This window comes from Solea senegalensis, linkage group LG1 (genome assembly GCF_019176455.1).
Source record: "Solea senegalensis isolate Sse05_10M linkage group LG1, IFAPA_SoseM_1, whole genome shotgun sequence".
In the NCBI taxonomy this organism is placed as follows: Eukaryota; Metazoa; Chordata; class Actinopteri; order Pleuronectiformes; family Soleidae; genus Solea; species Solea senegalensis.
In genome coordinates this window covers 13,331,158-13,349,782 of record NC_058021.1, presented here as the reverse complement: position 1 = coordinate 13,349,782, position 18,625 = coordinate 13,331,158, and the positions used below count along the sequence as shown (strand labels likewise).

The window sequence follows — 18,625 nt, the reverse complement described above, 5'->3', positions numbered from 1 at the left end:
ATTATTAGTTCATAAAAGGTGGACCACTCTATGTAGCAAGCTTCCGCTTCAAGATGCAAAAAACCGCTGTAGTGGCCATTGTCAACCAAGGCCATTGCTTTGACTACATATAAAAGGCTTATTTTAAAGCTACAAGTGCTTATATACTTATATAAAAATACTCATTTTCTGCCAATATACCCTCCTAAATGTTACATTGCACCTTTAAGACTAGCAATATCGAAAGATACTTCAATTTCTCACCTCACAGGAATCTCCAGTGTACTCAGGAGGGCAGGAACAATACTCTACAGTGTTTCCAGGACTCCCAGTCCCAGTGTTAGTTGCCTCCTCCAAGCCAACCTCCCCCAGACTTAGCCGCTGGCTCTGAGTGAAGTACAAGCCTCGGATCCTCAGGCCCACCAGACCAGCTAGCACCATCATGAGTTCCTCCCGAGACACGGGTCTGTTGGTCAGAGCATGGCGCCAATTTCCCTGCAGGCCACAAAATGGTTATTCGGTGACTGCTGCAGTGAAATCTGTAGCGGGAGAATCCTTTCACAAATCACTTTTTCTTAAATTGAATGAAACACAGTCATACATTTCAGTTACTATGATAAAGGTGGAGGAACGGCTGTGTTTACCTCCACCAAATGCACTCTGCCCTGATACAGCCTGTCTGGAAGCGGGACTTGTGCTGCCAGGTGGATCAGGGTCATGTTCTGACCCTAGGGAGAAATAAAATAATCACATCGATAAATAACCCGAATCACTGTCACTGGAAAAAACACACAAATTCAAACGCGGAGGAAATTAGTGACTCAACACACTGTCAGCATGACATCAGGTCGTCTGTCCATCAGAGTCATGCCCTCACTAGGAATCCCAAAGGATTTGGACTGGTATGTCAGGAAACCACCATAAGATGTGACCTGGGAGAGAAATACAAAAGCAGTATTTGTAGTTGTCAAAAAAACCATAAACCTTAAACCATAAAACAAGATACAGGTTTAAGGAAATGTCTACGTCTCTTGCTTAACCAGTAGGTGATTATTGAGGCCATCATTCCTATCAGATGTGATAGCAACATAAAACTAAAATCATTATCACTGTTTGATTAATAATTTAACTGAGAACATGTCAAGCTTTCTCTATCCTCATAAGAACGTAGTATAATAGGGTAACACGAATAATGCTCTGAAAACAAAATCCCCAAAATAAAGAATTGAAAATAAAAATAAAATGTATGCCTTCTAACCATACGACAAGTGTGTAAATTGTGTACATGATTGAAACATCAAGATGTATAAATACATCCCCACTGGAGTCCTTGTTTCCTTCCAGCTGTGGCGCCGCGCTTAAGAGCTTTAAAAAGCCTCAGAGGTGCTTTTTATTTCAAACCGCTTTAAATGACTTTGTTTAATTGTGATCTCCAGACAACAACATACTTCCTGTAGACAATATTTCAAAAAATAATATGGGCCCATTAAAGGAATACCCATGTTATTATAAGAAAGTAAAGGAGGTGACATTTTAATCAGAATCTCATACGCTTAATGTCTTTGAAAGTATGTAGTATGAGAATACTAATAAACCAGGGACGAATAAACCTTCATTGATGGTGCTTCGCTGCAGTGACTCACTCTGTCTCCCAGGTAGGTCTGTGGAGCCACCCAGTGTAGAGTTTGAACTGCAGGAGGAAGCTCCTGAATGTCTGCCACCACTGTGTTACTGGCTGTGTTCAGCACAGAGGGAACCTCGTCTTGGTCGGGTCTTTCCAAACGCCAGCCTCGCATGTCAACAAACTAATGACAGGGAGAGTTTCAAAAGTGAAAAATGCATCCTGAGCGAGTCCAAGTCCAAGTATTTGCGACTGCATTTTGAAGTCGTGTTAGTTTAGCAGACACTGAGAAAAAACTGTAGGCCCTTTTCCTGGACAACACCACTGTGTGCGTAGCCTTCATTTCACACATGACACCTCACCACGTAATAGCCAGAAGGTTTTGTAGGAACAACATTTGCAAAGGCATCCGTAGACATGCAGGGGCAAGAAAACACGCCGAAGAACACACACACCTTCCCCCTGCGTTTGCTGGAGCTCTGACACCGGCCAGTGGCTCCGAAGCAGAAGCAGCTGGTGCAGCCATGAGGGTTGGAAAGGTCAAAATAGAAGGAACCATCCCGACACGTAGCACACCTGACACCGGCTACATGTCTCTACAAACATGGCACCCACAAACAGAGGAGGAGGAGGAGGAGGAGGAGGTCAGAGCAAGGAAAGGGAAATGAAGAGTAATGAGTGCAGGGGAAGTCAGATTAAATGGGCTCACCTTGCAGAGACACCTCCCTGTGTCTGGGTGGCACACAGCAGGTGTGACGCCACCTTGATTACAGTTACAAGGTATGCAGTCAGGAAAGCGATAGTAGCCTGCAGCACAGCGGTCACACTTACGGCCAGCAATCCTCGGCTTGCAACTTTTAGAAAAAGCACAGGCACATCACGATTTTGTAAACGTTTGGATTCAATTGGAAGCAAAAAAAAAAAATGCACGGAGAACAAATTAGAGAGAGCTTTTTGTGAAAAGTAAAATGCATGCGCTACTGCTGAGTTGTTGGTGCTTGTTCATGCATTCCACTCTTTCTTTAATAACCGAAACATAAAATGAGTGGCGGTGCCAACACTGAGATCCACAGCACATATAAGAGTGAATCTGTACATCGACATGACTGGATGTGAACAAATACCCCCATTAATCACTGTTGAGTGGTTTGGTGTGGTGTTATGTTTCACTTTAAGACTTTGAAGCTTCTTGTGTCACACTTCAGGTTGTTTTTAGGTGAGAGAATAAAAAAGGGTTTGAATAAATTAGAGAAACTGTGCAATAACATGAAGAAGAATCTAGAGATCATTTTTCTTTAAAAATGAATGACTATAACCCACTTTTTCACATTAACGTTTGAAGTGTATATGAAAATAATGCAAATTAAGAATTATATATATAGGTACTTTGTATAGTAACAAAGATTTCTTTTTTTTGACAACATTAACACTTCCTGCTTTTATTCATTATATATTTTTTTCTTTTTTCACAAACACACCTGAGCAAAAAGTTATCAAAATGTTTCAAATCGGACTGAATTTGTGAAATTTTGAAATACGTCACAGCTCAAAGTCTATTTTGTGACTTCTGCACAATTATTGCTACTTTATATCACAACTAAAAATTTGACTCAACAACACATAGGAATTTAACTATGAGTTGTGTATTATTCCCACAACAATTTACCATGGGTGCACCTGCGGCACAGATGCACTAAGGGTTAAAAAAGTTACATGCTGATAATTTATGCATTTCAACAGTAAAAGCTCATTCTTATCGAGAGCACATTAGAGTGTTATAACAGGTTTACACTCACTTGCACTGTCCAGTGACGCGTTCACACTCTGGCCCTGCGCTGACTTTGATACCATTTGGCGAACACTCGCAGTCCTCGCAGCCCAGCAAAGGATGGTAATTGAACGTCTGATTCTGGCAGACATCGCAGGCCGGTCTGACCGTCTGAGGAGGACAGATACAGCGTCCCGTCACCTCGTCACACAGCCGCCGGCCGCACTCACACGCTGCAGTGGAGAAAAGTGATTTTTTTTTGGACTGTTTAGACTCCAAATTTCCCACTGACTGGAAGTTAAAAGGGTCGAGTGACAAGTTAAAACTAAAGTATAGTACATTTTGGTAATTGTATTGTGTTGTAAGTGATATGTATCCTCAGACTTGCAAATGTTTACTCACGTCTGCAATAGGGGAAGCCATAGTATCCAGTGGCACACCTGGTGCACTGTGGACCGATGATGTGCTGCCTGCAGGGACACTGTCCTCCAGTGGGATCACAAGTGGACCCCGTCGAGCCGGACTTATCGCAGTTACAGTACAGAGCTCCCTCATTATAGGCAGCTACAAGAGAGCGGGCCGAGTCCCTGCAGAACTGGGAAGACGTTCTCTGGCTGAGGAGAAAGACAAGCACTTGTGTTTTTAATGCTACATTGCTGCAGCTAGAGGGCACAATTTACAAAAAATGTCCACTGTACTACTTATGACTGCACTAGTAGTGTACATTATCCAATCCAACGTTATTTATAAAGTGCTTTAAAAATAACAGCAGCTGAAACAAAGTGTTGTACATCAGAGATAAATAAAACTAATAAAATATAAAAACATAAGACCTAATAGACCTAAGAATAAACAATAAAAACAATAAAAAGTAAAGCTAATCTAAAAAACCTGATCAAAGAAAGTGATTCATGTGCTTCTTGTTTTATTTATATAGAGGATACCCACTCAATATAGAATCCTTCTCCTCTGCATCGCTGTATGAAATCTGCAGAATTATCCAGCGGCTTCTCTTTCAGGAGCTCCGGGGTGTAACTGTTATCAGGGACCAACAAGATATAATCCTGGAGAAATGATACGAAGCAGAAGAAATACTTTGTTTTTTCCATTTTTAAAACACAGTTATCACAAAGTGTGACTAAGTGATGGTGATTTTTGGCCAGAGTTTGTTTTCTGTTTGTTTTTATCTACAGAAGCAAATGACAGTTAGGGAACAACAAGCAACAAAGCCCAACCTGCCCCTGCTTCAGAGTTTGGAAGCTTAGCTTTTACAAAGCCGTGTGCGGCTGTCAAACAGAATACAGTCCCTTCTTTGTCGCTGTTGTTGGGGGAGAGTGGACCTCGCCATGCTCTTCAACTTGCAGACTTTATTCAGAGACTTTTTTGTTACTCATTTAAGTAAAATATATTCTTGACTGACCAGCGTGAGGGTCTTCATAGGAGGCACGATGACAGAGATGACAGGCAGCCGCCAAGAATCATGGTCCAAGTCAAGGGCAATGCGTCCATCAGCGATGACAACCTCCCTGCAGCCTGAGACTGCAGGGCAGAAAGATGCATTTATTGAACCTAGAGGAGGGAAGAGAAGAGCAGAGTTAAAACAGAATAAACAAAAGGGAGAAGAGTTATGACTATATTGCACAATCACCCGTCACATTATATCCAAGACAGACTCATGAACTCTTCAAAAGAGCTATATGCAAAAAAAAAAAGTATTAAATTAAGAGCAGGACAGTGTACTTGGATCTGTCTGGTCTCCAGTACATAAATTCAAAAGTAAATCAATTGAAGTCAGACAGAATGTTTGCAGATTGAAACAGATGGTGCTAAGGATCCAGTGTCTGGAAGGGCTGACATTGGAATGGTTGTTGCGAATATTCAAATTATACAGAGGGTTCACATATCAGATCATGTGTCAGTTTTTTCCTCAGGGCCGCTGACAATCTTGTGGGCTATGCAATGTTGAGGGGCTCAGACCTTTATCACATTATAATTTAGGTTACTCTGATGGCATGGAGGAACAGAAAAACAAGGACCTGACCTGGTCGTTGAAATCTTACTTTGCCTATTGGCCAGGGAAATTAAAGATCTAAAGGTTTGTGTAGGGAAGGATGAATGTTTTAGTGGTGGTTAGGAAAATGAGATGAGACCGTGGGAGATGGAACAGAAGGGTCAGCTGTATCACTCTCTGCTGCCCTCTGTTAGAAATAAGTTGCTTTCAATTCCTTTAAATAGAAGGGACGAGGTTAACTAGAATGAGATTGGGATTAGCCATCAGTCGTCAGTGGTCATCCGAGTAAACATGCTTTATTTTCACGTGGTCAGTTTAAAAGAGAGCGGCAAGAGTGGTGTGTTGAACTGGCTGACCTGTTTTCATGTTCTTCCTTAAAATCAACTTTCACTACTGAGAAGAATCGTCACCTTTAAGCATTTCTTAAACGTAGAAGAAGAAGAAGAAGAAGACCATGATCAGTGACTGGCTTCACTGTAAATTCTGTTGTTTTTGGTTTGGTGCATCAGAACTTTACCAAACCTAAAAAGTCTCACTACCCCTCTCAAAAATGGTCCAACCAGAGGAGAAGAGAAATGAGGATCTGCAGTGGAGATGCGTTAAAATATGGGGCGACCAGAAGCGGAGAGGACGTTGACGACAGACATGCAGGTGCAGATACTTTTGTCCAGGACAGGAAAGCAAAACAGCCAAGGTCAGCTAATGAGCGCGCGCAGACAGTGGGACAGTCATTGATGTGTATGTGGATAAACATGAAGACATACTGTAACACCAGGTATACATGCACCTCTGTTATGTCCTTATTTCAGGAACATCTGGCAATCTCACCCCTGTCCGAACGTCACCTTTCATACTATTTAAACAGACATCAGTGATCCACATTTCCCTACTCACCCTTCCACTCGCGCCCTGCATCCACTCTGACCTCCACGGGGAAGGTCGTGTGCTCAGGCTGGTGATAATGGACCACAACGACATACCTGCCCGGAAGGGGCAGCCTGGGAGTGAAACTGATCTCTGACTGGAAAAGAAAATGGCAGGGAAGCGTACCGCGAGTTATGTAAGCTGAGGAGGCTGCTCTCAAGCTCACCACAGCAAAACAAGATGAAGAATGTTTTTTCTTTACTGTAATACCTGAGGGGATTTGAGAAGTATACCAACTCTGTGTGGCTCATGAACGGGAGAAACACCAGACTGTCGTCTCCATCTTGATTCCTCGTCGTCTTCCTGCTGAGGAGCAACGACCGGTGTGGAGGATAATAGTCCGTCGTGGGCAGCGGACAAAGTCCAGGCTGATGTTGGTTTATCAAACTGCGTTAGGACGCAATGACGACTGGGAACATTGAACAGCAATTAAATGCAGTTACTTACAGCCTGTTCATAACAGTTTTGTGAAAACACTGTTGATGACCTACTAAAAAGCATTCATCAACACCAACAAGACACTTGTCTATACTGTAAATGCAGAGGTAGTTACAGTTATCACTATAGAAATAAAATGTGTGTATACAGTACATGTATTTATTTATTTATTTTTATTGTGGAACTGCACATTTCAGGAAAGCTTTAGTTTGGAAGTTATTATCTCAGTTTAATCTTTAATCTTGACTTTACTTGTCAAGTATGAATTCATTTAACAGTTGACAGCGTACTTAAAACAAGACAACAAACCTGAACAAATAACTTAAACAGTAAGTCCAACAATGGAACTTTATATATATGTGTATATATGTATATATATATATATATATATATATATATATATATATATATATATACTTTCTATCATGAGTGAGCAACTGTACATATTAAATGACACGTCTAACTGCAAAATCTAACCCGGTCATTGGGTTCAGTGAGAGCAAACTGAGAGTGTGAGAGAGGGAGAAAGTTTGGCCCTAGTTTGAACTTGGGGCTTTATAGTCACACCTGAAAAGCAGATGTTTCTTCTCTCCTCCCCAAACAACATGTCACACCAGAGTAATCTCCTAAATTGCAGCTTCCAGTGATCGGTGCTGTAAAAGTATCAGTGTGGCCATGTCATTAAAAGCATGCACTGTATCTTCAAGGTGACTTACCTGTCTTCTGTGAAGAGGCCATGAGTGGAGACGCAAAGCACCTCGGGCTCCACGTAAACGATGGAGAACTCTTCGATGGGCACAGCGTACACTTTGTACTATGAAGAGAGAAATATAAAAATTGTATTGCTGTCATTATGATAGATATTTTTGGCAGAAATAGTTCTCTCACCAGCAGGAAAGACGTGGTGGAAATCTGCAGGAGAAGCTCAGTCCTGTGTGTGAGCTGTAACACTGCCACGCGATTGCTGCTGTCCACTGCCACGCTCCGGCACAAAAAACTGCAGGGGTTAAAACGCACTCCAACTTCATACTTGTAGATTTATGATATTAAGCCATAATATGACCATGATGTGTTATCACAAATGAACAAGTTTACTGAGAACAATGGTGCAGCCAGTATATTCACAATAAAAAGTTTCATTTGCAGGCGGCAAAAGCTATTTTTGTTTTGGTTTGAAGCGCCAACTCCCCAATAACACAGCTCAATAGCCCAAAACATCTCAACCTGGGAAGAATCAAAATGGTTTTGATTGACACAGCAGCTGCAGCTGTGAGTCAGAGATGCTGAATGAATGTCTCCAACACGGGAGAAAAATGATGCTCCACAGTGGAGATACGTTTAAATATAGACATAGAGAGTAATTTGTGGCTTATTTGCTCATGAATAGGGGGTATTTCTGCCACGGTTAACAGACGCTTTCTCTTGCTCAGTGGATATTTGCACACATTTTTACTTAATGACAACAAAGACAGTAAAATGCAGAGACAAGAAACAATAATAATGACAGGACTTACCTGTAGGCACAACTGTAAATATTAGCCCTGGCTGCTATCTGGCCATCTTGCTGTCCACTAGTTAGTATGTTGACATTCTGGACAGCGTCCACCTCACTGGCATACTCCAGGACAAGGGCATAAGGACCAGAGTGAGGCACACGCAAACTGAGCTGAAGCTGAGACTACACGGGACACACACGGACGACATAAAAAAAAAAAAGCTATGTAAACGTCTAGTAAACAATGAAATTATACTCCAAAAGCAAGGTCATGAGTTAATACACTAAATGATAGCACAGAGTTAGTGTGTTATCTTTCAAAAAGAACAATAAAACAGCTGATAAGAACGTTCTCGGCGACCTTTTGTTCCAGTGCAATACAAATACAACTCCTGAATCCAATAAGTAACTAAGTCTCTACATTGTAGATGTATTAAGTCATGGCTCCCCCACCTGTCTGCCATTGAGAGCAGCCATCTCGGGGTGATCTGGGGTGGGACGCCGCACTCGCGCCTGCCTCCTCCTGCGCCCGCTGCGGCTGGAGAGTCTTCCCTGTGAGCCCAGTGCGGAGCTAAAACCATCCATGGCCACATGCTTATACAATAGACAGCTGAGACAAAGACAGACAAAGCCAGTGGTAAGAGATTATTACATCGTCAGCCTGTTTTAACTCCAGCCAAAAGCTTCAGCCAAGGCTGACATGTTTACTATTTAACATAAAGAGTAACGGCTGATGTGTTTGAGTCATTTATCTTCCTTCCTTTTAACAAGTATGATTCATTATACGTATTAAAATAACCTGCACATTTTTGAACACAAGAATAAACCCTCATCGTTATTGACACACTTTAAGTTTAGTTGAACCACGGCCATAGTGTCGTGGAACTGAGAGCAGGGAATGTAGCTTGAAAAAAAAGGACGAATGACTTTGAAATCAAAACCCTTCCTTATGAGATGGAGATCGACTGATTCAAAATGCTGAACTTAATGTTTTAAGAGTTACTTTGTGCTCCTGTTTGCAGTGGGTAGATAAGTGCAGGGCTGGGTGACCTTCGCCTGCAGCAGAGGTGCCTCATAATAATCCCTGGGCAGCAGCACTAAATAGTCCTAAAACGAGGGAAATTGAACGTGTATATGTTAGTTCTCCCGGAGAAAACAGACTTTTTTTTTTTTAAACACTAATTGTACATGACTGTCCTCATTACACGACTCACCAGCAGTACGCCCTCTGCCTTTATGTGAATTATCCATTTCCCAGGAGTTAAAGCAAACGGCTCAGCAAAGCCCTCTCCTGGGACGGTGAGGAAGGATGGGGAGCGACTCTCAGGGAATATTACTTCCATACTCTGCTCCGACCCTGCAGGAAACCAAATGCACAATATATAACGTTAGACACAGACACAGGAAAACACCTTCAAATGTGGGGTGGCAACATTATCTGCATTACAAGTGGGGCCGGGTATCAAACGTCAGTACTTCATATCAAATATCAAATCATGTTTTGTCATTCAGTATCAAATTTCATTACCAAAGGAGTTCATCTCATCAGTGAAAGACCTGAGGTGGCGCTCATTCCCCAAAGGAGTAGAGGTGCTTAAAGGGCAGTTTCACTTTTTTTCAGATCTTTTACTCATAGAACTTGACATAAACACAGTAGGCAGTGACTTTGACGTCGACTGTTTGTCAAATTATTCTTTTTTTCAATCCCAAATAACACATTTATCTTTGATCTCTCATAATTAGTAAAAAACTGAATATTTTTGGGTGAAGTGGCCTGTGTGTGTGTGTGTGTGTGAGCGTTACATAAATAAAGGTATGTTGATGAGCATCTGTTGGATGGATGCTCCATGTTTAACTGCAAGAAGCAATACATTTGACCTCAGTGAAAAAACAGATTTCATTATAATTATAATACCCAGCCCTAACCACACCAAATTATATATGACTGTCAGGAAGGAAATGATTTAATAGAGGTGAAGCTGATTCCATGCCAGAGGCAGCCTTACCTGCAGTGTTATTGGTAGCCTTGATGCTACCGGTCACACTTGTGCTGCCAGGGTTAATGAATCTCAGAACCACACGGAATAAGGGCTGCCCCTCTTTTGGGTCAACATGCACTGTTACTCTGACTTCACTCTGCAGGGATGAGAGCGACACACACACACACACACACACACACACACGAACAGCTGACTGCTATGGCCCAGGTTTGAGGAGACGATGAGGGTATAACGTTAACAGAGAGGTTAAATATTAAGTCAGGTGAGCGGAGAAGTTAGACAAACAGAGCTGGTTAATCAACAGACAGCAAGTGAGGCGAGGAAGAGAGGGGGAAACATTCAATGGAAGGCAGGCCCTTCACTTACAGTCACAGCAAGACTGAAAGTCGGCTTCATCCACCACCAAGATCCTTGCTCTCACGCGTTTTCTCCCCTTTTGTTTGGGAGTGGCGTAGTGCATTACAATATGGAAAGTGCCGGGAAAGCCAAGGGTAAGAGTTAGGATCACCTCTGGCTGAAGACAGATAGAGTTAGGTGTAGGAGAGCTGGTATACACGTTCCCTCATCAGCCTTGATATAAGAGAAGCGAGTGTGTTCTAAGCAGGAATATCAGTGCAGATGTGAAAAAAAAAAAAAACAAGCAAAAGAACCACGGTGGTATGAGAGCAGAGTGAAACAGAATGAAAAAGGAAATTATAAAGTTGTAACAAAGTGGCAGACAGACACTGCCATAAGACGTTTCCAAGACAAAAAGTGTCTTTATTGCAAAAATCCCCATCAATGTAAGGCACCGACGTGAATATGTACTAACCTGAGCGGGCGACATGACAGCATAACCTCGCCAGCTGAAATCTGGAAACTCTTGAGGGTTATAACCGAAGCGTACAGGTCTGGAGTTTGGCGTGGTGCCATCCTCAACCTCAAACTTCAATTGATGCAAAGTAGGAAAGTAGTAGTTTGGTGCTGGCCTAACGAGGTACACAGACATTTAAATCAATACAGCATTTGGGAGTAATCATATTTGCAAAACAAAGTAAAATAAAAGGCCTGCCATATCTTACTCAGTGCATGTACGGCCAACTATATTCTTGAGACATCGACACTGTCCTGTGTTCTCATCACACGCCACGTCGACGGCACCGCCGACATCACACTGACAACCTGTCAGGCAGAGTGGAAGAGGACTGAAACCTTCGGTGGCTTACGTCTACACACAACAGTGCAATCTATTAATGTTATATCTATATCGACTGTAGAAACAAGATTCTAAGGGTCACTTAATCCAAGGCTGAAATCCCAGCGTTCTCCAGCTGTCTCTCGTGTGTTGCACAACAATACCCAGCAGCATAGCTGCATGCGTGTGGTGGCGACAGGTGCAGAGATGTGCACCTGTCACCACAACCAACAACAACATCACGGTGCGCCAACACACTTCATAGTGTGTGTTTTGTCATGTGTGCAGTTAAGGCAGAGGAGATGACTAAAACCATGATTTTCAGCTGGTGTCTATTTGCTCTTTAAAAACAAATCTGATTTAAACCCTCTGTTGAGTCTATTTATTTAAGCCTTCATATATGATCATGTGCTAGAATAACAATGCAGTAAACAGCTGTTTATGAGATGTGACGATGAGGGAATTTTGGTCACGGCCTTCCTTACCCTGACAGCCGAAATAATTCTTTTTCTGCAGCAGGAAGTGTCCATCCTTGCACGAGTCACACGAGAGTCCACACGCGTTAGGCTTACAGAGACACCGTCCACTTTTCTAGGCACAAGCACAAAATAAGACGATTGCAGATTAGATTAGGTCACAAAACAAAACAGTCGTAACTACAGCATGTCACTGTAAAGGTCCATCCATTTTTTTACTGAGGGCCATGCTGGAATTGACTCCACTCCAGCAGACATGGGGTTAAACGTGGGGTACATCCTGGATAGTTCGCCAGTCCATCACATAGAGACAACAAATTCACGGTCAATTTGGAGTATACAATTAACCTAATCCCGAATCTGCATGTCTTTGGACTGTAGGAAGAAGAGACCCACATGCACATGGTCTTTAATGGTCCTGTGTGTAAGAACACACTAATGGTGACACTACAGAAAAAGGGGGACTCCTCTTCTCACCCCGCCCTCTCCCAAGCGTGTCATGGAAGTACTTGGCGTACTTATAAACAGCTTATTCAAAGACATTAAGGATAAAAAAAAACAAATTATAGCAATTATATACTCATGCAAACATATGTTCAATAAACCCTCCTAAACATTCCACAGTGGACCTTTTATGAGACAATTCAAACACTTCATCATCAGTCACCAGTGGAGGTAGTGCTGTTTCTATTGCTTATAGTGTATCACTCACCTGTTCGCACTCTCCAACGCCACTCAGCGTCCCTTTAAAATCACACTGGCACTCTGGTATGAGAGAGAGAGCGAGAGAGGGGTGAAGTGTTATGAAAACGTAAAAGGGGGAATGTGCAGTGAATAGACTCTGATTACAGGATTTTGTCACTTCCATGGGGCAACGAACAGCAGCACAAAACCCTCCAATCTTCAGAGATCTGCACATCAAAGGTGCAGTGCAGCTTTGCTGTCGGCTTGCCTTTCAACCCGGGGGGGGGAGGCGGGCAGAAAAAACTTCTCAATAATGTCGGACCACAGCCGTCCAGAGGGATTCTTAGAAAATAAAAGCTCCTTTTTGTGTCTCCAGGCAGTGCGGTAGCAATAACATTCTTGCTAGAGCACAGACCGGTAACATTAGACAGGTATCTAGACAAAGCCTCAAACTCTTTTCTTTTTTTTTGCAGCGGCTGTATTTCCACCGGATTGTTTCGTGTTGGCACAGAGATGACATAGTATTGCAGAGGTGTTGTGTGTTTGTAAATGTGCCACAAGATAACCTATTACTGCTCTTTCACAGTATGAATGAAAAAGAGAAAGCACTTAAGAGGATTTGGCTTGTATTAACGTGTTATTCCTCAACTCCCCTCTGTGGGACAGGAAGGCAGATCGGGGCCTTGTTGACAGGGGTGTGTTGACATATCCTCTGGGTACGAGAGGCCAAGAACCATATCATTGGCCTGTCAGACTGCTTTTTAATGCAGTGGGGAAAGGCGGGGCTAGTGATGAGAACTATTTCTCCAACTCTTTCTTCCACCTTTCTGTTTGACTTCCGGTCACTCACCTGTACAGCCACGAGGATTGTCTGGCGCCAGATTCCAGTAAAGAGGCTTACACCTGCTGCACAGGGTTCCCTCCACATTCGGAAGACACTGACACGATCCCTGAGTCATCAGATAAAGAACAGAAAGATTGCTGGCACCTGCGAGGGAATGTTACGATCAGATTTATCTAAGTCAGTCACGCGTCTTCTGCTGAACCACAGTGACCGGAAACGGCAGTTTTTTGTTTTTTTTTTCTTAATTTCAAGTGAAAATGATACATTTCAAGAACAAAGGGAAGCAAGTGACCTTCCATAAACACGGAATTAGCTGAGCCTTACGTCATGCCGTTGTTTTGTTCTTTTCTTCCCCTTCAAAATGGAAGGAAGTCCGTTTTCCTTTTTCTAATTACATTTACATTTCAGGGGACGGAAAGAAAATACTTCCCTGTGAAATCTGCTGGATGAAGCTTTAGCAGCACAGCTCTGACTGTGGGTCTATGACTCTCATTTTTTTGTTAGGTATAATTTAAAAAAACTTAAAGTGGCATACCGTGTAAGGACTGGCAACCTCAGTTCCTGCAACATTACACTGACTAATGGAGGCTAGATGGGGAGGAAAATAGGCAAATCAGTTGAAATGTATGCTTAGTTTCTCCATCGCACTCTTAACATATGAACCAGAACATGATTAAATAATATTAATTCACTATAAAAGTTATACTGTCTCTATTTCAGTCCCCAAAAAAAGACTTGCGTTTACCTGCACACTGGGGGAACCTCTGTCCAGAGGCACAGCGGTCGCACAGCTGACCCACCACACCCGCCAGACACAAACACTGACCCGACAAAGGGTTGCATATGCTTCCGTGCGAGCCTTCAGGTGAACATCTGCAAGCTGATGACAACATCATGTAAGTTAGTTGTGTTAATCTGACAGCAAGAGTTTAAAAAGGACTCCTGTTTTTTCCCCCTCACTGATGCCCGGTGGCCCGATGATTCCCTAAAAGGAAGGGAATCCAAAAATATCTAATGTTTAACTTCTATGTGAAATGTTGTGTCATGCATGTTACACTGCGATGCGGTGGGATTTGGTGGGATACTGTGGGAGAGTGAGAATGTTTGCTTCACAGAGTCATGAGAATAGGCCACGGTAAGTCCGCTGAAACCAGAGTCAACATTTTTTCCACCACCACCGCACGGATTAGCAGAGGTCACATGCGCCCAGTTGTTTCATCAGTCATAATTAGGCCGCTCAAGCAGAAGGATCTGACCCACTCACCGGCACAGTCCGGGTAGCCATAGTAGCCTGGTGCGCATTCATCACACTCCCGTCCACCATAGTTGGGCAGGCAGACACACTGACCACCTGGACTGCAGAAACTGTCGGCCACACCAGCCCCATCACAACGACACGCTGGAGGAAGAGAGAAAAGTTGTTAGATGCTAGCTTTAAAATATATCATTAAACCCTTAGAACGATTGTGATGTGCTTTTTTTTGTTTCTATGAGTCTTGCTTCTGTATTCTGGATTATCTGTAATTTACTTAAACCCTGTTGTGGTAGACATGAATACAGAGCATTACAGTCGTCCAGGTGGGGGTAAGATAAAAGCTTAAATGACTGTTTTAAGTTCCTTCCTGCTAAGCACTGGGTCTTCTGACTTGGATTTGGAAACATGACTGTACCAGATAAGTAACAATGTGTATAATGGAGGATTCAATCCAGACTTAGGCTGTAAGGCAACATTACAGATGCCAAGTGCTGTAAAACACCACCACCAATCACAAAAATCGAAATGATCAATCATAGTTCATTTCACAGCTATAGCACTCTGCAGGTGTATGGAGGACCAAAAGGGCCAAAATTAAATAAATAAATACACCATTAAATCATTAATTAAATGTGTCATTAAATAATTAAATGTGTCATGAAATAATTAAATGTGTCATGAATTGGGTAAATACATTTAATTAATTAAAGACACATTTAATTAATTAAAGACACATTTAATTAATTAATGACACATTTAATGAATGATTTAATGGTGTATTTATTTATTTAATTTTGGCCCTTTTGGTCCTCCATACAGGTGCTCTACGACACTAGATATGAAAACTAAAGTTTATATATAAACAGTACCTACAAGGAAGGAGCTGTATTGTACACAAGTGATTAATAATACATATACAATAATAAGATATTAACTAACAATGTTTTGATAGTTAACATTTTCACTTTTGTTTTGCTGCCGTTGTTTTTGTCATGACTTGTGTCTCTCGTTCCGAATAAAGCTTTACGGTTTCACTGAACAGTGACGAGATGATGTCTGTGGTGAATTGTGTCTCACCGTCGCAGTTTGGGAAAGAGTGGTATCCGGGCTGACAGCGATCGCATCGCTCCCCCTCCACACCCCGGCGGCACAAGCAGTTTCCAGACGTGTCACACACCCGAGACACCGTCCCTCTGTAGTCACATACACAATCTGCAAAACAACACATTCATAATGTTTGCTTGAAGTGTAAAAGGGAACAAATTCAATTCAAAAACATAATCCTGAAGCCAAATGAGCATGGGATGAGTGTTATATCACTGTGTACACTTTGGCACACAGTGATAAGGCATCACTGGTGCCCTCTTCTTGCCAAGCTTTGCTTGGTATTGGTACATGAATAAACTTGGCCCTAACAGGCCTTAATAGAGGACAGCCACCAGAGAAACAGCCGGTTTCTTTGTCCCTAAGCAGCGCCACAATATTAAAAGCAGCTTTTGAAATTCCTTCTCAGTAATCCCACAGGGTGAAAGATGAGTTCTTTAATCAACATGTTCAAGGAAAACATACATTTTTGGGTAGACTCAGCTGATGAGACAAAAAAAAAGTCAAGGACTAAAGGTCTTTGTTGAAACAAGAATGCCATATTACTAACACTAACAGTGGATTTCCCAGCTTGAAGTAAACCAGAAAAGGAGAATCTGGGGAACCATAACTAATAATAGACTGAGAAAATCCTACTCAATATTCCCACATGACTCAAGTTATCAAGAAAGGAAAGAGAGCATCAAGAGAACTTCATTCCCTCACAGAAAGACATCAACATTTCAGAAAACACTTGCTCCATACAATTCTAACTCTCCCCTCAACCCAACCACAACACACCGTACTCTACAGAAAATTAGCCTTAAAAGGTTGCTGTGTGTTGGAGAATCTTACGTGGCCTTCATTTAGCATCATAGCTCAAAATACATTTATGTTTGTTGTGAGCTATTGTAAAAAGCCCACAATAGACACTATCCCGATATGAGTATTAAAAGGTCTATGAAAAACAACAATTCACAAAATCAGGTGATTGCACACTTGGTTAAATTGTAGAATCGCCAATTTCCTCAAAAAAAACAAAAAACAAGGACTTTCACAAGAATACGCAAAATGAAATTATTTACCAAAGCATAACCATATAAATACTTCTACAAGAGGAAAATAAATAAGGCTTTATCACACTCACACTGGCAGACGGGTGAGCCAAAATAACCTGGTGGGCAGACGGAGGGCACTGTAGAGAGAGAAAGAAAACAATCCTGAGTTTGATCTTTTCAACATACACAGAATAGAAACTACAGAATGTACTGAACTCACCCACAATGGGTCCTGCAGAGGATTCAGTGGTTGTTGTATATAAGGGATATCCTGTTTGCAAAAAGACAGGCCCCGAAGTTACTAGAGATTTGTCGTGTCCAATACCAATATCAGTCTGACACAGTCATTTTAGAACTTTTAAACACGTGTGCCATTTCCGGCTATTTCAAAAACATAACGTTGTCCAGCTGTGTAACAAATAAAAGAAAATCCACAAGATATTTACATTTTTACAGTCTGTGCGTCATGAAATGTGTATAGGACTTTTGGACTGTATAGGATTCAAAATTTGTATTTGTCATTTATCCAAGTTGTGACCAGTATCTAATGGGAAACTGGTTAATTGAAACATGAAGCATCGTCTTCATTTAGAGTCCTCTTTATTATCTATTTATTATAGATTTTAATGCATGAATTATCTCTTTTTTTTTTCTACCATGAGATACAAAGGAAACGTCTTTGCGGAGGCCTCGAGACTCTCTTAGTGTTACTTAATGGAAAAACTGGAGGCATTTGACAGTTGAACCTTTTAACTTTAAGTAGTTATTGTATAACAGACTCAATCTTCATGTTTCATGTCCGTTTGTTCCACTGTTGCTTTAGCTACATCGCTCGGTGTTTACCATCTTACCTTCTTTGCCCTCATTGTCACACAGACGGATACAGAAACTCAAAAGTCTCCCATGTGCAATAACACGGTACGACACATCTAAGAACAATCTTTCTAATGTAACGTAATATATAAATCGATGCCTCTCTGCCTCCGTGTCTTCCGTGTATATAATTTATCATCGTTGACAGGTTTATTCGGTTACATTCAAACTTTTTTGTTCCTTGTTCTCTGTACAGATGTAGTGTGTGTTCTTACATTTTTACATTCATATTCTTATAAAGTGTCATTTATTCTAGTATACTATTCCTTTCATGGGATAGATGTTTGTATCTTCTCAATATTTGGGTTGTAATCTTTAGTCTCAATAACATGTGTATTGTGTGCTTTATCGTTCTATGTTTTATTTTATATTTTAAGAGTGGATGCTGAAAAACAAAGATTTCCCAGCTTGAGATCAATAAATGACATCTATCCTCCTGAAACTGTATGTACATGTTTGTCAGACAAGACCCACTTTTAATTGGAACGTGTACTAATAGCCAAGTCTGTACCCATCCAATTTAAATGTGTGATTTATGTGATTTACAGTACACATGAGGCAGACTCTTCGTCGGTTTAATGACTGCATAAAACAAATATAAAATGTTTTAGTTTAAACTACAGGTCAGTCCATAATTTCCAGTGAAGATTATTAGAAAAGATCATTCAAATTAAAGTGAAAGTGCAATAAAATTTACCCCACTGTGGAAAAAAGAACCAGTGAACGTCAGGAAGGAACTTTGTAGAAAGTTTAAAAACGTTGAATAAAGCATGAAATATGTAACTCATCTCATCGCAGGCTCCCGAGTCAGATCAGAATGAGATAAGACGAGGGAAACTCCTTAAGTGTCTAATATCTGCATATTTGTTTTAATGGAGTGATGGCATGAGGAATGTGCAGTGCGTGTGCCGACAGCCTCCCACATGTTACCCACCAGCATCA

The 18,625-nt window shown here is 41.5% G+C and overlaps 1 protein-coding gene across 3 annotated transcripts in view; it reads right to left on the bottom strand.

The window, feature by feature from the left end:
- LOC122767258 (laminin subunit alpha-3-like) overlaps positions 1-18,625 on the bottom strand; it is a 56,582-nt gene that overhangs the window by 17,751 nt on the left and 20,206 nt on the right. For 2 of the 3 annotated variants that reach the window (XM_044022701.1, XM_044022684.1), the window contains exons 11-40: positions 17,031-17,081; positions 16,900-16,947; positions 15,747-15,881; positions 14,679-14,813; positions 14,160-14,294; positions 13,950-14,002; positions 13,421-13,520; positions 12,599-12,651; positions 11,896-12,001; positions 11,298-11,397; positions 11,048-11,204; positions 10,243-10,372; positions 9,451-9,593; positions 9,240-9,343; positions 8,690-8,846; positions 8,256-8,419; positions 7,630-7,738; positions 7,458-7,555; positions 6,514-6,712; positions 6,274-6,400; positions 4,789-4,937; positions 4,317-4,432; positions 3,771-3,982; positions 3,397-3,601; positions 2,310-2,454; positions 2,056-2,196; positions 1,623-1,784; positions 810-911; positions 624-707; positions 244-474 (exon numbers count right to left, since the gene is read on the bottom strand). In XM_044022701.1, coding sequence (XP_043878636.1) covers positions 244-474; positions 624-707; positions 810-911; positions 1,623-1,784; positions 2,056-2,196; positions 2,310-2,454; positions 3,397-3,601; positions 3,771-3,982; positions 4,317-4,432; positions 4,789-4,937; positions 6,274-6,400; positions 6,514-6,712; positions 7,458-7,555; positions 7,630-7,738; positions 8,256-8,419; positions 8,690-8,846; positions 9,240-9,343; positions 9,451-9,593; positions 10,243-10,372; positions 11,048-11,204; positions 11,298-11,397; positions 11,896-12,001; positions 12,599-12,651; positions 13,421-13,520; positions 13,950-14,002; positions 14,160-14,294; positions 14,679-14,813; positions 15,747-15,881; positions 16,900-16,947; positions 17,031-17,081 — 3,851 coding nt within the window. The remainder of the gene's footprint in view (positions 1-243; positions 475-623; positions 708-809; positions 912-1,622; positions 1,785-2,055; positions 2,197-2,309; positions 2,455-3,396; positions 3,602-3,770; positions 3,983-4,316; positions 4,433-4,788; positions 4,938-6,273; positions 6,401-6,513; positions 6,713-7,457; positions 7,556-7,629; positions 7,739-8,255; positions 8,420-8,689; positions 8,847-9,239; positions 9,344-9,450; positions 9,594-10,242; positions 10,373-11,047; positions 11,205-11,297; positions 11,398-11,895; positions 12,002-12,598; positions 12,652-13,420; positions 13,521-13,949; positions 14,003-14,159; positions 14,295-14,678; positions 14,814-15,746; positions 15,882-16,899; positions 16,948-17,030; positions 17,082-18,625) is intronic. The other variant, XM_044022692.1, reaches the window with a different exon arrangement.